Source organism: Sturnira hondurensis, unplaced genomic scaffold, assembly GCF_014824575.4.
Source record: "Sturnira hondurensis isolate 20B ecotype Veracruz unplaced genomic scaffold, ASM1482457v3 Scaffold0022707, whole genome shotgun sequence".
Lineage (NCBI taxonomy): Eukaryota > Metazoa > Chordata > Mammalia > Chiroptera > Phyllostomidae > Sturnira > Sturnira hondurensis.
In genome coordinates, this window is record NW_028095338.1 from 1058318 (window position 1) to 1078102 (window position 19785).

General features: G+C 36.4%; 1 protein-coding gene across 2 annotated transcripts in view; it reads right to left on the reverse strand.

Moving 5' to 3' along the window:
• The window catches only part of EMCN (endomucin), a 96100-nt gene extending 78148 nt beyond the window's left edge, over window positions 1-17952 (reverse strand). Inside the window, exon 1 of one of the 2 annotated variants that reach the window (XM_037036257.1) lies at window positions 17710-17952. In XM_037036257.1, coding sequence (XP_036892152.1) covers window positions 17710-17779 — 70 coding nt within the window. In that variant the 5' untranslated portion in view covers window positions 17780-17952. The remainder of the gene's footprint in view (window positions 1-17709) is intronic. The other variant, XM_037036258.1, reaches the window with a different exon arrangement.
• Window positions 17953-19785: the final 1833 nt, after the last annotated feature.

Here is a 19785-nt window from a genome sequence, read left to right on the forward strand (position 1 = left end):
TTTTCATTTGCATCTCTCTGAAGGCTAGCAATACTGAACATCTTTTCATGTGTTTCCAGATCCTCTGTATATCCTCTTTGGAGAATTGTCTATTCAAGTCCTTTTCTCATTTTTAATTGGGTTGCTTGTCTTCTTAGAGTGAAGTCATGTGAGTTCTTTATATATTTTGGAGATTAAACCCTTGTCTGAGGTATCATTGAAAAATATGTTTTCCCATACAGTTGGTTGTCTTTTGATTTTAATGCTGTTTTCTTTAGCTGTGCAGAAACTTTTAATTTTGATGAGATCCCATTTGTTTATTCTTTCCTTTATGTCCCTTGCTCTAGGGGACGTATCAGTGAAAATATTGCTGCACAAAATATCTGAGATCTTCTTGCCTATGTTCTCCTCTAGGATTTTTATGGCATTACAACTTATATTTAAATCTTTTATACACCATGAATTTATTTTGGTGTAAGTTGGTGCTCGAGTTTCATTTTTTTGCATGTAGCTGTCCAGCTCTCCCAACACCATTTGTTGGAGAAGCTATTTTATGTTGCTGCCCCCATTTGTTGAATATTAATTGACCGTAGAGACTTGGGTTTATTTCTGGGCTCTCTATTATGTTCCATTGGCCTATGTGCCTGTTTTTATGCCAGTACCAGGCTGCTTTGATTACAGTGGCCTTGTAGTACAGTCTGGTATCAGGTATTGTGATCCCTCCTACTTTGCTCTTCTTTCTCAAAATTACATCAGCTATTCGGGGTCATTTGTGGTTCCATATAAATTTTTGAAGTGTTTGTTCTATGTCTGTGAAATAGGCCATTGGTGCTTTAATAGGTATTGCATTGAATCTGTAAATTGCTTTCACCAACTCAGTCTTAAAGTACCACGTAGATGCATCAAGTCACAGCTTGTGCATATGGCAGAAAGTCAGCCTTGACTCCGTTTTTCTAATCCTCACCATTTCCATTGAGAAATGAATTTTTCAAACCTGTATTGGTTCTTACCCTTTAAAAGGCCTCACTGAAGCCCAAAGATCAGTATTGCTTAAATGCCTGATAATATTGGTAAAAAGGAAGGGCTAAGTAGGTGATTGATAATTACTTACTGTCTTAAATACCTATGTGGAGGAGAAAATATATATGTTTGTCCCCCTTATCCATGGTTTCACTTCCCACATTTTCAGTTACCCATGGTCAATCATAGTCCAAAATGTTAAATGAAAAATTCCAGAAATAAACAATTAGTGAATTGTAAATTGCCCACCCTTCTGAGTAACATGATATAATCTCATGATATTGGCCTTCTCCTCCACACTGTGAATCATCCCATTGTCTAGTGTCTTCACGCTCTGTGCACTTGCTGCCCATTGGTCCCTAGTAGTGTTCTCTGTTATCAGATTGACTGCCACAGCATCGAAGTGCTTGTGTTCAAATTACCCTTACTCTACTTATAATGACCTTAAAGCATGAGAATAGTGATACTGGCAATTTGGATATGCCAAAGAAAAGCCATAAAAGGGCTTCCTTTAAGTGAAAAAGTGCGATTTTGGTATTGTCTGTGGTTTTAGGCATCCACTGTGTGTCTTTGAAGTATTATCCACAGACAAGAGGGGACCACTCTANTTTGTGGTTCCATATAAATTTTTGAAGTGTTTGTTCTATGTCTGTGAAATATGCCATTGGTGCTTTAATAGGTACTGCATTGAATCTGTAAATTGCTTTCACCAACTCAATCTTAAAGTACCACGTAGATGCATCAAGTCACAGCTTGTGCATATGGCAGAAAGTCAGCCTTGACTCCATTTTTCTAATCCTCACCATTTCCATTGAGAAATGAATTTTTCAAACCTGTATTGGTTCTTACCCTTTAAAAGGCAAGGTCACTGAAGCCCAAAGATCAGTATTGCTTAAATGCCTGATAATATTGGTAAAAAGGAAGGGCTAAGTAGGTGATTGATAATTACTTACTGTCTCAAATACCTATGTGGAGGAGAAAATATATATGTTTGTCCCCCTTATCCATGGTTTCACTTCCCACATTTTCAGTTACCCATGGTCAACCATAGTCCAAAATGTTAAATGAAAATTTCCAGAAATAAACAATTAGTGAATTGTAAATTGCCCACCCTTCTGAGTAACATGATATAATCTCATGGTATTGCCCTTCTCCTCCACACTGTGAATCATCCCACTGTCTAGTGTCTTCACGCTCTGTGCACTTGCTGCCCATTGGTCCCTAGTAGTGTTCTCTGTTATCAGATTGACTGCCACAGCATCGAAGTGCTTGTGTTCAAATTACCCTTACTCTACTTATAATGACCTTAAAGCATGAGAATAGTGATACTGGCAATTTGGATATGCCAAAGAAAAGCCATAAAAGGGCTTCCTTTAAGTGAAAAAGTGCGATTTTGGTATTGTCTGTGGTTTTAGGCATCCACTGTGTGTCTTTGAAGTATTATCCACAGACAAGAGGGGACCACTCTACAAATCAGAAGTCAGGGCCCTACAATAATCTAGTTAAGATTGACTAGGCTTTTGATTTTGACATTAGAAATTAGATTATAAGCCAGTAAAGGACAAAATGAATTTAGGAGTCTGGTGCAATTATGACCTGGTTTAGGAAATAGAATATTATCAGCTGTTCAGAAGCTCCTTGGAAATGTTCTGTGAGTTACACACCTCTCCTGCTGCTCTAGAGGTTACCCATCTGATTTATGGCCATCGCTTCTAACCATTTTTTATAGCATGCATTTTCAACTGGTGTGCTACGAGAATTGTTAAAACGTACAATACCTGACTACTTTAGTCAGGGGCACTGACCTCTTTTCCCTTAGATTGTCAAATAAAAGAAAATGAAGACAGTCAACACAACAATAGCCATATGGTGTGAATAAATCAAATTATACCTTTTTGTCAGATCAGTAAAATATATATATATATATATATATATATATATATATATATATATATGCCAGTACCAGGCTGCTTTGATTACAGTGGCCTTGTAATACAGTTTGGTATCAGGTATTGTGATCCCTCCTACTTTGCTCCTCTTTCTCAAAATTACATCAGCTATTCGGGGTTATATATATATATATATATATATATATATATGCCACAGAATTTTATTGGTTTACAGTTACCATTAGATGGAAAATATTGAAAATCACTGTTTTATAGATTTACTGTCTATATGCACATCTCAATACAATAAAACTTAGATTTGACTGTTTTTAACTTAATGTAAATGGAAATATATTGTATTTTTATATCTCATTTAATAGTATATTTTGTTGAGTACAGCTGTAGTCTGTTCATGGTCACTGTCTACAGTTCATTGAATGAATAAACCATAATTTGCTTTTTACTTGCAATTGTAGTCATTTGTGCTCCACTAATTTTTGCATATTATAAAAAATTTCTATAAGCATACTTTATTTCTATTCTTATGAAAAAGTTAAATACCTGTGTAAGTCTGCCCCTTTTTGGGATTGGATTATTTTTATTTTTCTAACTGATTTATAATTTTTAATATATATTTGTAGATGAAGTTTTTTTTGTTAGTTGTAATCATATCAGATATTTTCTGCTATTTTGTGGCTGTCTTTGCACTTTTGCTACTGTCTTTTGATAAGTAGAGTAATGAATTTATTTTTGTGTTAATATTTTATTTATTTATCTTTAGAAAGGAAGGGAAGGAGAGAAGGAGAGAAATATCAATGTATGGTTGCCTCTCGTGAGTCCCCTGCTGGGAACTGGCCTGCAACCCAGGCATGTGCCCTGACTGGGAATCAAACCACGATCGTGTGGTTTGGAAATCTGTGCTCAATCCACTGAGCTACACCAGCCAGAGCTAGAGTAATAAATTCTAAAACAATAAAGCACATGTATTTTCCTTTATGGTTAGTGCTTTTTGTGTATTTTCCTAGAATAAAGTAACAAGAATATTCTCAGCCCTGGCTGGTGTAGCTCAGTGAATTGAGCGCGGGCCTGCGAACCAGAGGATCGCAGTTCGATTCCCAGTCAGGGCACATGCCTGGGTTGCAGGCCAGTTCCCAGCAGGGGACTCATGAGAGGCAACCATACATTGATATTTCTCTCCTCCTTCCCTTCCCCTCTAAAAATAAATAAATAAAAATTTTTTAAAAAGAATATTCTTCTATATATTCTTCTTAAAGTTTTCGAGTTTACATCCTAGTAAGTAATGCATCTGGGATTGGCTACTTGAAGTGTTATACAGGAATCCCATATAATTTTCCCTAATGTCTTCCTGATAGTGTCAGCAGCATTTAGTGAAAGGCCGATGCTTTCCCAATACTCTGTTGTTCTATCTTTATTTTATATCAGAGATCTATATACCTGTAGGTTCATGTCAGAACTCTCTAGTCTATCTACTGATCTACATGGCACTGAAGCCATTATTGTTTAATATGTGTAACTTGCAATAACTTGACAATTTTTGTACTACATTTTTGTTATGGGACTTGATATCTGGTAGAGCTAGTTCTCTTTTCTTGTATTTCTCCAAAAATTACTAAGATTTTCTTGACTGTATGTATTCCCACATAAAAATTTATAATCATCTTCTTATATTCCACAAGAAAATCTATCAGGATTTTATTTGTAATTACATTGAATGTATAGGTCTTTTAGGAGACAAGAACAAAATTAAAATACTGGGTTGTTAAATCTAGGAACATTATTATATATTAGTAATACTTAAGGTATTCTTTAATTCCACTCAATAATCTTTTATTATTCTTCTCATAGAAATCATGAATATCTTTTATTAGAATTATTTATAGGTACTTGATATATTTTGATTTTCTGTAATGGCATATTTTTAAGTTTTTCTTTAAAAAATTTTGTTGCGTAGATAGAAATATAATTAATACATAAATTCTACATCCAGAAAACTCGGTGCATTATTTTTTCATACTCACCTAAGGACATGCTTATTGATTTTAGAGGGAGGGCAAGGGAGGAAGAGAGGAAGAGAAACATGAACGTGAGAGAGAAACATCAATTCGTTACCTCTTATACACATCCCAACCGGAGACCCAATCCACAATGTAGGCATGTACCCTGACCAGGAATTGAACCTGCAAGCTTTCAGTTTCAGGGACAACACTCCAACCAACTCAGCCATACCAGCCAGGTAGATGAATTCTCTAATTCTGGTAATTTATCAGTATTCTTGTGGGTGTTTTACTTACACAATTATATGTCACCCACAAAAATGTTTTATTTTTTCCTTTTTAATTGAGATGTTTATTTTCTTGCTTTACAGCATTAGCTAGTATAGCTAGTACAATGTTTGATAAAAGTAATATTTCTAGGCAAGACTGTATTATTTTCATTATCAAAGGGAAATCTAACATTCCTCTATTATGCACGACTTTTTTGATGATGGGTATAGTTTTTGAAGCTACTTTATCAAATTACAAAAATCCCCTATAGTCTTATTTCCTAATTTTTTATTAGGAATACATATTGAATTATTAATAGTGTTTTTTATGCATCTGTTCAAATGATTATATATTTTTCTCTGTACCCTATCAATGTAGTGAATTACACTGACTGATTTCCTAGTGTTAAACCCACTTCACATTGCTAATGAAATCCCAACTTTGATGAACTTAAGTACCTTTTTTTAATGATTTAGTGTATTTTTACATTTTTTTAAATAATGAATTTGGACTATAATATTCCTTTCTTATAATATTTCTGGCAGGTTTTTATTTCACCCATATGCTAGCCTCATGAAACAAGTTAGGAAATAAAATCTCTACTTCTATTCTCTGGACGATTTTATATAAAACTAGTTTACTTATTATTTAAATGATTAGTATAATTTTCTGGTAACACCACCTGGACTGGGAATTTTTGTGTGTGGGTGGGAAGACCCACCCATATTTTTTAAAAGATTTTATTTATTTATTTTTAGAGAGAGGGGAAGGGAAGGAGAAAGTGAGGGAGAGAAACATCAATGTGTGGTTGCCTCTCTCATACTCCAAACTGGGGACCTGGCCCACACCCCAGGCCTGTGCCCTGATTGAGAATTGAACTGGCGACCCTTTGGTTTACAGGTCTGTGTTCAACCCACTGAGCTACACCAGCCAGGGCCAATTTTCTAAATGGTTAAAGGCCTATAAAAGTTTGTGTTTCTTCTTGAGTTAGTTTTGATTGGCTATATTTTCTATAAATTTATTCAGCTATATAAATTCCAAAATTATTTGTATGAAGATTTTCATCTTATGCACTTAGTAAACAAATGTTTAGCAGCATCTGTAGTACTGTCTCCTTTTAATATTTATTTATTTGTTCCTTTTTTATTTTTTTTATTAGTTTTGGCAGAGGTTTAGCTATCTCATTATTGATACAGAAATTGTTATGTTATATATTTCTTTTCTATTTTATTAATATTTGCTCTAATATTAATATTCTTTTCTATTTCATAAATATTTTATTAATATGATACTTTTATTTTTTTCTCCCATCCATTTTATTTAGGTTTATTTTAGTCTTCTTCAAAACAAATTTTTAAACTAATATGTGCTATTAAGACTAAAAGTTCCCTCCCTCTAATCACTGGTTTAGTTGCATCATGCACATTTTGTTATAAAATACTTTTTCTCTTTAAATTGAACATATTTTTCATCATGATTTTTCTATATTCATTGGTTATTTATAAGTGAATGTCTTAATTTTTAAACATACCGAGGTTTTATTTTTATTTTTATTTATTTTTAGAGGAGATTTCTTTTTTTTCAAGATTTTATTTATTTATCTTTAGAAGGGAAGGGAAGGAGAGAAGGAGAGAAATATCAATGTGTAGTTGCCTCTTGTGTGTCCCTTGCTGGGAACTGGCCTGCAACCCAGGCATGTGCCCTGACTGGGAATGGAACCACAACCCTTTGGTTCACAGGTCCACCCTCAATCCATACTGAGGTTTTAATTGTTCTAATTACAGTATTAATTTTTAGCATAATTACAATAAACTCAGAAAAAATAGACATTTGGGTCTTTACTTGTTTCAAAGGAAAGATTGATACAAGCTATCTGGCATGGAATGTGGACATTAAACTTCTAATCAGGTATAAAGATGCAAAATTACAAAGGGGTGGGGAAATAATCATACACAGATTTTCAAATAAAATAGCTGAAGCTTGTTTTGTGGACCCTTGAATTCTTTTGTCCACTTATAACATCAGAAAAAATCAAAACGTGAAATAAGACATGTAGATATTATCTGAGAGGAGCTTCTCTTTGCAGAATATATTTTTACATTTCTGAGTCCCATTTCCAGTTTCCCTCCACCAAGGAGCAAGACTTGATAACCTTCCGCAGTTCAAACCTACCTTAACATGTGGGCCCCACTATAGCTGAAAGGCACAGTGGCCTCAGATCTGACTCATACCTGAGAAATCAAGAAAATGAAAGTTTGCTGCCTAGCTGCTTTGGTATGGGACTGGGAGAATCATTACTATGTTGAGAATAAGCCTGCCCTGGCAGAGATTTAGAGAGAGTGGTAAATAATTGTTTCCTGTGGACCAAACGGAAAGAGAGATCAAGTTCTTGTCCTTAGAGCTATGTAAAGTTGGACACTTCAGCATCTTGAAGGTCTGGTTAATACAGGACTGCCAGTGCTTTGGAAGGTGTAAGCAGTGAATTCCCAGAATAAGGACCCATCCTTATGAACCAAGGAGCTACAGGAGAGAGGGGCCCAAAGGCACACATTTGAGAGCCCCATTAAAATGCCTCATTCAGCCGTTGGCTTTGGGCACAACTTATAGTGCCAGGTCAAGTAACACATTTCATTAAATGTTTTCACGGCCCCCTCCCCCTGCTTGCAGGCTGGAGAGAGAACAGAGAAGCAGAAAAATAGAGAACATATTAAAAAGGTCACTTTGTAGAATTTTATTCCACACTGGCATGAGCTACAGGACCGAATTTTCAATTATTATAAAAATAGGCAAAAGGATTAACTCAATGGTCACAGGGCCTAAGCAGCGAGGTAAACAAGAGACTCAGGTAACGTGTAAGTGTGCACAAGTTTGTGGGAGAGAGAGCATTTCCCTATTTAAAGGGACACATTATCCAGCTTTAACTGAATGCTGCCGTGAGGAAAACGTGAGACCCAGAGTTGCCCAAAGAGCTAAAAATAGGATTTTCTCCGGGTTTTTTTCTGTTACTGTTGTTTTATGAAATGTTCTTATTTTTAAGTACTGTTCCCTTGTGCTCTTCAAATGATGTGGCCACACAACACACACCTGCAGGTTACAAGTCAGAGGCTGCTAGTTTGTGAACTTTGTGAGAAAGGCTGTTGACATCTAATAGCTTATCTCAGCTTACTAAGTAATGGCAGAGTAATGAACCCATTGACAAATTTGTTTGCCATTTTCAATACTAGACGTTTTCCTGTATATCTAGCTCAAATTTAGAACATCAACGATTTTTCATTTCCTTTCATGCTCACAAATTATTTATTACTACTCATCTTTTAATCCCCTACTCTGAAAATTCGCTAGGAAACAGAATAAATTGTGTTTGGAGTATCAAACACATCCTGAACCTACTTGCAACTTTGATGAAAATCACTGTGGCTGTTTCCCTAATCAGATACTGTCCTATTTGAGGCGGCTAATTTCTGTGACAAGTGTATGGAGAAGAGGCCCAGGGTCTTTCAGGGTGAATGAAAATAGGTGGGAGGTAATTAGTAGAATTGAAAGCAATCAGTAAGATCTTATAATAAGTAGGGAATGAAGAGTATCTCCTCAAGAAGAGACGGTCAGAAAAGCTGGAATTTAAGCCTGTGTGCCTAGGGATATTTCATTCCTTCAAATAATATTTGTCTTGGCCAAATCTCGTTTTCTATTAGCTTGAATCAGTACAAGCAAAAAAAAAAAAAAAGAGAGAGAGAGAGAGGGAGAGAGATTACACTGAATTAATATGAAAATTTTCCCTGAGAACACTAGATCCCAGAACTTTCCTTGAAAGGTAAACATCTCTGTTTATCTTGTGGGTATGGGCCAGTCAAAAGGACTCAGCTGACTAGTCAGGAAACTTGAGTCCAGTCCAAGATCTCTCAAAGAACGTGTTGATGTACCAGTGTGTAAAAATTATCAGTAGTAATTGCTGGAAACAGTTTCTTTTTGTTTGGTTGGTTTTGGTTTTGTTTTACTGAAAGAGGTTCTGGGGATCTCTGGGGCTGAACCCTAGGAAAAAATATTTTTGATAGATACTTAGGTGATTCTTATGAGTAATAACTGTTAAGAGCCACTGGTTTATGTCACAAAGCGTGTGTTCTTGGGCTTTCCTTCTCTGATAAGGAGCACAGACACCACCAGTCTTCTCAATCCCCTGGGCAGTTGCAAGGGTTCAATGAAATAACTGATGGATGAAAGTGCTTTGAAAATGTAGAATATTCTGCAAGTTAAATGCAGAACTAAGGGCCGGCAAGAGATTCAATAAGAAGAAAGAACTCTGCTGGGTAGTGGGCCTGTAAAAGTGGCTAGAGAGACTTTGGGGAATACTTCTCCCCAACAGCATTTGGTAGTCCCTTCATCTCTCTACCGTTCTTCCCCCTCCTCATTCTTCATCTTTCCCATGCAGCCCTATCAGAGAGACTCTCTCCTTCTCATAGACTCTATATCACTATCTCATTTTTTAAACCTCATTCTTTCTTTCAGTCTTTTCAATGTCAGTGAATTTCTCTCTGTCTCTCTCTCTCCCCGACCCCTCCATCTTTTTTTCTCTTCCTCCCACCACCAAATCTCTTATATACAAATAACACCATAATACCACAGGAAAAAAAGTCTTTTTAAAAATGTTGTTTGTTGGTGTGTACTGTGAGAAATGTCTCTCAAGGCAGATAATAGGCCTTTCACATGCAAAGCAGATACTTTCCAACAGTCCTATCTGAAAATTCCTCAAGGAGGTAAACATTAGGAAATACAATGGAAACTTTGCTCCTGTAAATATATCTAGGAATAATGGGATGAAAGTGAAGCAAGATCACTTAAGGTGAAATATATATAAATTGTTGGTTATAATAAGATTATGCAATCATAGATCTGGAAGAAAACTTGAGTATCACTGAGATAAACCACACTCGCTTTGTAGACGGGGCAATTAACACCTTAAGCGGTTAAGAAACTTTGCTTGGCCCAGGCACACAGCAAGCTTGGTAACTAAAACCAAGGGCTCCTGGCTCCCAGGACAGCGCCATCTCCACTGTGACGCAGTGCTGACGTATGTCACTGGTCAGAGCTCAGTGAACATAAAACATAAGAGCTTTGTGATACTGTGAGAGGGAGAGTGTGCTAAAGTAGCCTTTACTTTATGTAAAATATTGGTAAATAGTACACATGTTGTAGGGGTTTTGTGTCTTTATTTGAAAAACTAAAAAGCTGTTAATATAAGATCGCTTGTCCAAAGGTCATTTTGATTATTTATTGATCAGTGAAAGTTTAAATACCTGGGAATAACTGAATTATCTGATGTCTTTGCTTCTGGACATGATTGAGAATACAGTTAATTTCCCAAAACACCAAACCAAGACTACAGGAGTAGAGAAGTGAAATCTATAGTCAGCATGTCTTTATAACTGAATTTCCATAAGTTTACATTTTATTCTAGTGGGGGTGAGAATTACTCTGATTTAAATTACTCAGTATTCCATGATAAATGATGTATAGAATTATAGGATACTGATTTTTTGTATGTGCATGAGCAAAACTTGGGAATGATGATTCAACACTTGCATTCAGATAATCATGTCATTCTTGTGTGACTTGGACAGTTAATATGAATCACAGACAGCCATTTTCTGTTATTTATACTACAATAAGATGGCAAGTCAATTTGGTAAAGCAAGTCAAATAAGACCAACCAACCAAGAGAGTATTCCAAAATGACACTCACATCTTCTCCACTACATAGGCCAAGGGTAAAAATAAACATTGGCCTCAAATTACTGAAAACAAATCCAAACTGCCTTGGGCATTTTCAACTCTGCTGACTTTTGAAGAAATACAGTTCTCCAAATTAAAGCGAGAGCTGGCTAGTAAGCATAACATAAGTGTCAAAAGATATGTTCTGGGTGAAAAGGGGATTAACTACCAGGGGACCCCCCAAAAAACTAATTATCTTCTGGAGGGGGGCCCTTTCTAGTACAGGCTTCCCCCACTAGGTGAGCATTCTAGGAACCCCTCTGTCTCAGTGTACCAGCTGGTGGTGGTGTGAGAGACTGCACTTGGCTTCAGTGAATATTGGAGCCCCAAGCACATTTTTTTTCAAACATCATAACAATAAAGTAACAATGAGTAGGTATGCACATGTCTACAACTCTTTCAACCCATTCCCTAAGAATTCATAATATTAAGAGGATTGTTATCACTAAAAATTCATTCATAGCTCTATTGTCTTAGCTGTCGGTTTAGGTGGGCTGAAGGTGCTCTGAGAGGTAGCAATGGCTTCTGAATTATTCAAGTGGTACGCTTCTATCCCTGTTATTTTCTATCAGAAAAATTCAGCTACTGCAGTTTCGATACATTGGAAGGGATCAGACTATAGGGGAAGATTTTGAAGAACAATGTCCTTTGGTTTAATTGTATTACCTTAGTATAACTTCATATTATCTCCAAACCTCTGTTTCTTAATCAGTAAATAGGAATAATAAAGCTGAACTTGAAGTGTTGTGATGGAAGTAATGTGTTTAAAGTGCCAGGCACAATAAATAGTAGATGTCAGTAGATGTTAAGATGATACTTACTTGGGTTAACTTGTACCAAACCCAGTGATGATCTCCAGTCTCTGGTTTTTGGCACAACTAAGTTAGATTTAGGCTATACTATGACTGATTAAATGGATTAAAAAGCAGTTCACATTTTGGATAAGCAACATACCAAGAATGAAATCAATGACATAGGCATTTTTGACTACTAACCTTAAAATATAGTTAATTACTGACTCTAACAGACAAATGATTGCTTTAGAATAGGACCTGCTTAGAATATCATTTAACCTGTGCAACAAAAGATTGATCAAAGCTTTTTAATTTTAGGTTTTTTTTGAAGTGAAGAGGAAGAAAAATAGTGAGTATTAATTAGTGTTAGAGAAACTGTAATGAATCTATACCTAGGCATACATTATTATCCAAACTAAAATGTTTCCATTAAAGAATATATAATAAATCCTGCACTATCATAGCAATGGCTGGACTAAAAACACGGCCAGAGAGAATAGAGGGGAAGACAAAACAGGTCTCAGTTAATATCGTGGTTGCTTCTAGAGACTAGTGATGACTCCCTCTACGAATACATTATTCTACAAGACCTAGAATTTCTAGTCAAATTTAGAAAACGATTTTTCCTATGACTGCCTGAAACTGGGCTACCATCTAGTGGCCCTTCTAGATGTAATGAACACTGCTGATGTTTCCCTTGTGGATGTTAACATTGAGAGTAACAGTACAAAAGGATTTGTGTGCTAACTGATAGAGCTTTCTCTAGCACTGCACAAGGCATTATGATCCTAAACTGACAGAAAGACCTATGATTCATAGGAATTCAGTAGCAGGAAGAAAGACACTTACTACACAGGAACTGGATGTCCCTTAGAGTAAGTTCCTGCTCTGACACTCACTGTTTGAGCAATGCACATCTCAATTTGTTCTCAGAGGGGAAGAGGAAATTGGTAAATGATGACTAAAAAAACAAACAGAAATTACTTGGATTATATCATTATTTACAAGTTAAAATATTTACTTGAAGTTTGAAATGTAACTTCATCAATGGAAAGAAAATGTTGGACAATCAATTCTCCAGTAAATTTTTTTGAGACCCTCAAAAAAAAGTTCATTGTTTTTCCTTAATGTCTGAATAATTACACTCAGCAGGATTAAATTGCCAGAGAATTTGCTGGTGACCATGGTTATGAACCTCTTCAAAATAGGAATTCTAGAATGATCACACCTACTTTTAGGTACAGACCACTAAAAAAATAAGTAGTGGAGAAAGAAGGCTAACCAAATGGACTGGGAACTGAATGCTTTTCCTGTAGATTTGGTTCCATGTTGGGTCACGGTTCCTGTAACAAATCCCCTATTTTATGTAATATCTGTTGATAGTAATTAAACTGAAAAGAAGTTATAGTAAAATGATCTTTAAAGCAAGTTATGTGTTTCCTAAAATAACACATGAATTACCATAACAATGTGTAGTAGTTAACTTTCTTTCAACTTCTCTTTTTGTGAACTTTGCTTTTTTAGAAAGCCATTTGTATTTTGGGGAAGTTGGTTTAGAATGAGGTTTCTCCTTGAATATTTCTAACTACAAGAAAATGTTTCAAGTATTTGATGCCCCAAAGCAGGGGAAGTAGAGTCAATCTATTTAGATACTCTTTCTCCCAATGATTATAGACATAGCAGTTTCTTCTTTCAGATTTTGTGTAAATTATTACCACCTGAAACTAGGTTGTCCATCTACCCCTATCATTTTCTTTCCTGCTGAAATTTGTGAATTGGCTTAACTTTGATAAGAAGCCCCTTTCCTTATATTTGATGTCTACTTTCATAGCCAAGATCAAAATAATCCTACACAGTTAGGAAGGGTAAAAGTTAAAGTTATATCCATGTTAAGTTCTATGATTCATACCTATCCATAACCTTTTCACAAAGTCAAGGTAGTAATCTGAAAAGTGATTGTAACAGGAAGAAACGAAAAATTAAAAAGAGGGTAACTGTATCATTCATTTATACATTTATTTAGCAAATTATGCCCTTATGTGTTTAGGACCTTTACTAGACAAACAGACAATGAATATAGACTATACTTTCAAAGTACTTTAGTTTGGTAAAGGAGGTAAGTTATAAACACAAACAACTATGAGAGAATTAGAAAGAAGTACCATAAGGCAGTAAGAAATATGAGCATCTAGAAGAGAAATCAATTGCTTTGTATGTTATTACTTTTACAATGAACATGGTTAAGAATTCTTGGAATTCAAGAGTAAAGAAAACTTATTCCCTCAACATCACCTCCGGTTCCAGAGAAATTCCAACTACTCACCAGACAATTCCAATTTACCACTGGGTGTATCTATTTGAATATCTTATTAGGATTCCAAACGTACCATGTCCCAAATCAAATGCGTTGTTTTTCTCCCTAAACCACCTTCTCTCTTTCCCTGTCTCTGCTCTGGAGCCTTTTCCTACTGATAGTATTAAAATGACCCTCTGTATATCTACGCCACTTTCTCCCCCATTGCCAGCAAATAACATGTCAAATCACAGACTTCCCATTTCTTAAAACTTTTCCTCAGACCTTTTTTTTTTCATTTTATTGACAGACTCTTAGACTTGCAATAATGTTTGAACTATTTTCTTTAACTTTTACCCTTCCTAACTGTGTAGTCAGTCTACATCCTGCTCACAGATTAATCTTCCCAATGTATAGCCCAATCACATAATTCCCATACTCCAACACATTTAGAGGCTCTTAATTAATGAATTAGGCTCTCATATAATTAATGAATTAATTAATTCATTAATTATATGAGACGATATTTTTCATCCTGGTATTCAACCTATCCTGAGGCTGTATTTCCATCCTTATTTTCCAGCATTTATCTATGTTCAACCTGTGACTGTCTTTCATTTCTAGACTAGACTATACTGATGTTTAATACTCCTACTCAGGCATTTTCATTCATCTGGAACCTTCTCATTTTCAAGCTTCACAGTTTATCATAATTTCCACTTTTAGATGAAGATGTTTCTGATATCTCTACACCCAAAACTAAGACACAATCTAATCAAAGTTATAATTATTTGGTTTCTCCCCTCCCCCCCCAACTTCTAAAAGCAAAGGCTGAGTCCAACTGATCTCCATAAACCTACAGCATTCAGCATAGTGTGTGTTTCAGTGTGTACAATCTATTTTCCCCATGGAATTAAATGTTCAATCCCTAACAAAGGAATTTCTCCAAGCAATTAAATTATTTTCTCAGACACCAATAAAGTGATATTTGTTCTTACTTGCAAGTACCTAACACATTTTAATAGTTCCTAAATTAATATAAAGTTGAAAAATCAAATGACACTTGAAGATGAAATTGCTTCAAAGCATCCTTTTTCTTGGGATCCCCCTTTTATTTAATTTCGTTCAGTCACAGCACTCCAAAGCTTGTCGATGTAGATTTACACGTCAAAAGGGCTCAAAAGCCACTGTAGGGGTCTGTTCAGTTTGGAATATAATTTGGAAAACCTCAGGAAAGAATGACAAGTCCTTTTTGGGAAACTTCCATATATATCTCAATGGAGCAGCTTTCCAAATTGGAGACTGTAACATATTATACCACAAACCAAGTAATAGAAAGTCATTCACTTCCACATAGAAAGATTCCCTTGGTTTTCTCAAAGGCCACAAAGGACTATATTGCATTAATTTAAATCCCAGACTGACTTGACAAAAGAATAAGAAAGAAAAATAAAGTAGCTAATTTCCTTAAAAGATCATTATTTAGGAATAAATTACTGTGCAAAAAAACCCCATGGATCTTTTTGACAACTTGTGAATTGAATACAGCTGAAACTCCTCCCTCCCCATCTCCAAAAATCAACTCTCTCAATGAAATATGTTAAGTATTCGAAGTTTTGAGAATATATAAAGCTTTGAAGTCGAAGTGTTCCCGGTTAAGGGAGTTAGGGAAAAATCTTAATAAATCAGCTTGGGAAATGCTTCATTTCCTGCACGGTATCTGCAAAGGAAAACGTAAAACAGGCAGAGCCAGGTGCAACAAAATCATTCACAGGGGTGGGAAAACCTCTGCCAGCTCGTTGGTACCACTTGGATGGTCAAATTACACTCCCAAACTAGAGCTTTCTCTTCCAGGACAAATGGAGTGGTTTTTACAAACTCTTGCCTAAAGTTAACAGATAGGCTTATTGGCAGAGTTTGAAGAAGATAGTCATTATGTAACTGTTGTCCCTGCTCCAATGAGAAATTATCTTACTTGAGTTAGTAGTTCATTAGAAAGAAGACACTGTTAACCGAGAGATTAGGCTCATTACCAGGGAGCTAAGGGAGGCTGGTGTTTTCCCAAAAATGCCCTTGTTGAAAAATCTGCTAGGCCATTTCTGGGTTGTCCTTCATTTTTCACCTTTCCTTCCAACAGAAGCAGGCTGCTTCTGTTGATCTTATTCCTCTTTGCTTTCAGAAGGACATATTCACTCAGAGTTTAACAATGCCAGGAAAGTAGTGTCCTCACAGTGCTCATGGACCTGAAACGGAGAGCAGCCTCACCCCGATTTTCAGTTTGCATTGACCTGACACCTGCTTGTGACCAGTGTTTTCAGGGCATCAGGATTCTGATTAGTCGTTCCCATGCATGCTAAAGAGCTACTTCTAAACCAGTGCATTGATTTCTGTGACACCTCATAAATATCTTTTGTTTAAGAAATCAGATTTTTAGTAACTCTTCCAAGTATATTTTATGGCCTTGATAGCCATGGCAATGTAACCCTGAAAACTTCAAGATGCAAGGCAAACAATCATTATGATTTTGAAGCATTCAGGAATTTATCCTAAATTTACAAATATATTTGAGAAATTAATGGTAAATGTATTTTAAAAGAGTGTGCTTGTGTTTTGTTACATTATCAGTGGAAATTAGAATTTTATAAGAAGCAAACTTTTGAAAAGAGCACAAGCAAAATGAAATTAGAACAGAAGTTTTTACTCCCCCTACCCCCAAGGCTCCTTAGAGTCAGAATCAATCTTTCCCAGCTGAGTTCTTTTATGACAGTTCGTATCGTATTTATTAAGTCTGTCTTGTATTGAATTACATGCCTATTTCTCCCAATAGTATATTTACCACTATGGGCAAGAACAATGCCTTGTTCATTTTTTATTCCTTGCACTGCTGAGACCATGGTAAGAGCCTAATAAATTGGTTGCATTTAATTGTTTACTGTGAATACTTCTAAAAGGGTTAAAAGACAAATGTCATCATTTCTTGCAACTGGTCACTAATAGAACCGGGGCTTAGGCAGGTACATATATAGCCTTTAATACACAGCCTTCATCTGAGTTTCAGAACCTGCAATCAGTGGGTAGGTTTTTGTGTCTAGAACACACTGAAGTGTTATGCAAAATGTTGTGTGTAAATATGTGCATATTTCTGGAGCAAACATCTATAAACTTTAATCAAATGACTGTCCTCTTTACCTACTCCACTCCTCAAAATACTATGATTTACTCCTCTAGGAAACTTAACTTTTCAATTTATCAAAGCTGAAATAGAGTTGGTAAAAGCGTAGGCCAGCATCTGCAATGAGATTTTTCCAGCTACAGCCTTTCACCCCTACATGACAACCTTGTTATTTCTAGACTTATGTCTGAAAAGAGAACACTTTAAACCAGCTTTGAATCCCCAGATTTTTATTCTCTAAAAAGGTCATTGTATATTTCCAGTACCTTTATGATGCCCTCAACTACACTTCAAGGCTGCTGCACGGGCAAGCATTTCCCTTCAGGGAAAGCAAACATCCTCACTGGGGAGCCTGCTCTAGGCACTCACAGTCAGCACCCACACCCTCCACTCAGCAAATGAACTGCTCCGTCTAAGTTTCAGGGGAAACTCCCTGACGCTAAACTGAGGCTAACAGCTCCAGCTAGTGACATCTAATCCACACCGTCAGAAGAATAAGAGAAAATGGTACCGTTGCCTTCACTGCTACGAAGACTGGAAACAAGGAGCAGACAAAGGATGGTCCCTTGCAGCAGTGTCATGGTGCCGGTGGAGCGTTGCAGTGGCTCCTCACTCCAGAGTCAGACAGGGACAACTCCCTTCCAGTCTGGCAGGCCCTTATTAGCAAATGGAAAAGGTGTGCTGAATGTGAACAACCACTGCCCATTCCTACTTATTTCGGGGGCTCTGATAAAGAACCGGAGGAAATACACACACTCCCTTTGGGAGTTCAGCAGAGAGGAGATTTATTGTTTCAGTCCCTTACAGGAACTTTTTTTTTCTCTCTTCCTTTGGCAGCCTCTTGTGTTTTTGTTACTACATTATTTTGTTCTTCTTCAACAAAAAGGTCAGGGCGGGTTTTCAACAGAAACAGATCTTTCTTGAGAATGGGTCATACGGCTTTCTAACTTTTGTTTTGAAATTGCTTTTTGGAGCGCTTATAAAGGGGCCTCTTTAAAGAGTGACTCAGTTTGGATAAAGAGGCTTTAAGTGCCCGAGGGTTAAACTTTGGAGCAAAATCCACGAGGAGTCAATTTTTCTTTTCTATTTCCAAATTGAAAGCCAGATTAGTGACCGTCTTCTGAAGATAAGTGCAAAACCTTATTAAACAGAACATGCCCTGCTCTTCTTAAGCAAAGAGACTTCTTAGGGATGTCCAGGGAAGTTTCTCAGGATATTTCTAATAGAACTAAGCAAAGACATGTAAATGTTCACTGATTATTACTGGTTTTTATTGTTGGAATTTGACGAATAGGAAAAAATACTTACAATCCCCTGAGGATGCCCTTCTCTAGAAAATGCTATTAGAAAAGAACTGGCATGGGATGCTCTTGCAACACTTTCGTAGGTTGGGGGGAATGAATTCCTCAAATCAGAATGCCAAGCAGGCTAGATTCTTTGTGTATCAGCGGTCTCTTTAATATTAGAAGCAATTGACTAAAACACGGTGAGTACACAGCCACAACCCTGGCTGCAGTCCCTGTGTGCCAGTAACGCTCCACTCTTCCTTGGCTGCCGTCTGCATATCTCATCTCAGCTGGTTGTCCTTTTATATACTTTTAGGCATAAGCCTCCCGGGCAAAAGAGTGTCCATGCATCACTATAGATTCATCTGCTCCACAAAAACAAGAACAAACAAACAAACAAACAAACAAACACCATTCCAAAATTATACATTTATCTGTTGATAAGGAGGATGTACATTCATTTCACTACTGCTTAGGGCCAGGAAGGATTCATTATGAGAGGGGTTAGAGTAAGTCAGCTGATCAAACCGCCCCCCGAACACTAGCTTGTTTTACCCGAAGTTATGCCACATCTCAGAAGAGCCTCTGAGTTTCCATTTTGTGTATGTGTGCAACTTAATTATACCATCTTTTCTAATTAATTTTCTAAGACGACTGCCTTTGCAGTTGTGTCTTTATTTGGCATATCCTGGAGAGAATAAAGATAGCAATGTTTGTGAATATATGTCACATGCACAGGCCAGAAATCAGCCGGGATGTGGCCATGTACTCACAGTCCAGCACTCACATGACCTCACTTCCTGCTCCTTCTAGGCTTTATCTCTGGAGCTTTCAGCACATGAGGTCACCACTGATGCTGGTTGTGATCGCTGTTGCAGGGATTCAGTAGCAGTGTGATTTCTCAGCCCTCACTGCGAGGCATTTCCATGAAAAAGACTAGATACCTTTCCAAGAATGCTTGATAAAAGTATTATGTCTAGTTAAAAGACAGGACCTATAGATGAAAAAACTAAAATAAAAATAAAAACAAATTCATTTTAAAAGACTAGGTAAAAATAGAAAAGTAATATGGTGCATCATTATTGTCTTAATAAATCAGAAGGTATTTTAAGGTAAAATAATCCATTAAAACAGTGGTGATTGCCACTGAGGAGATGACTGATCAATGATATAAATAGAAATTACAGACACAGAAATATATATAAATATAGATATATTTACAGATATGTATAGATATATAGATATAGATGTATTTGCAGATATCTGTAGAAAGAGATTAACGACAATAAGTGTGGTTAGTA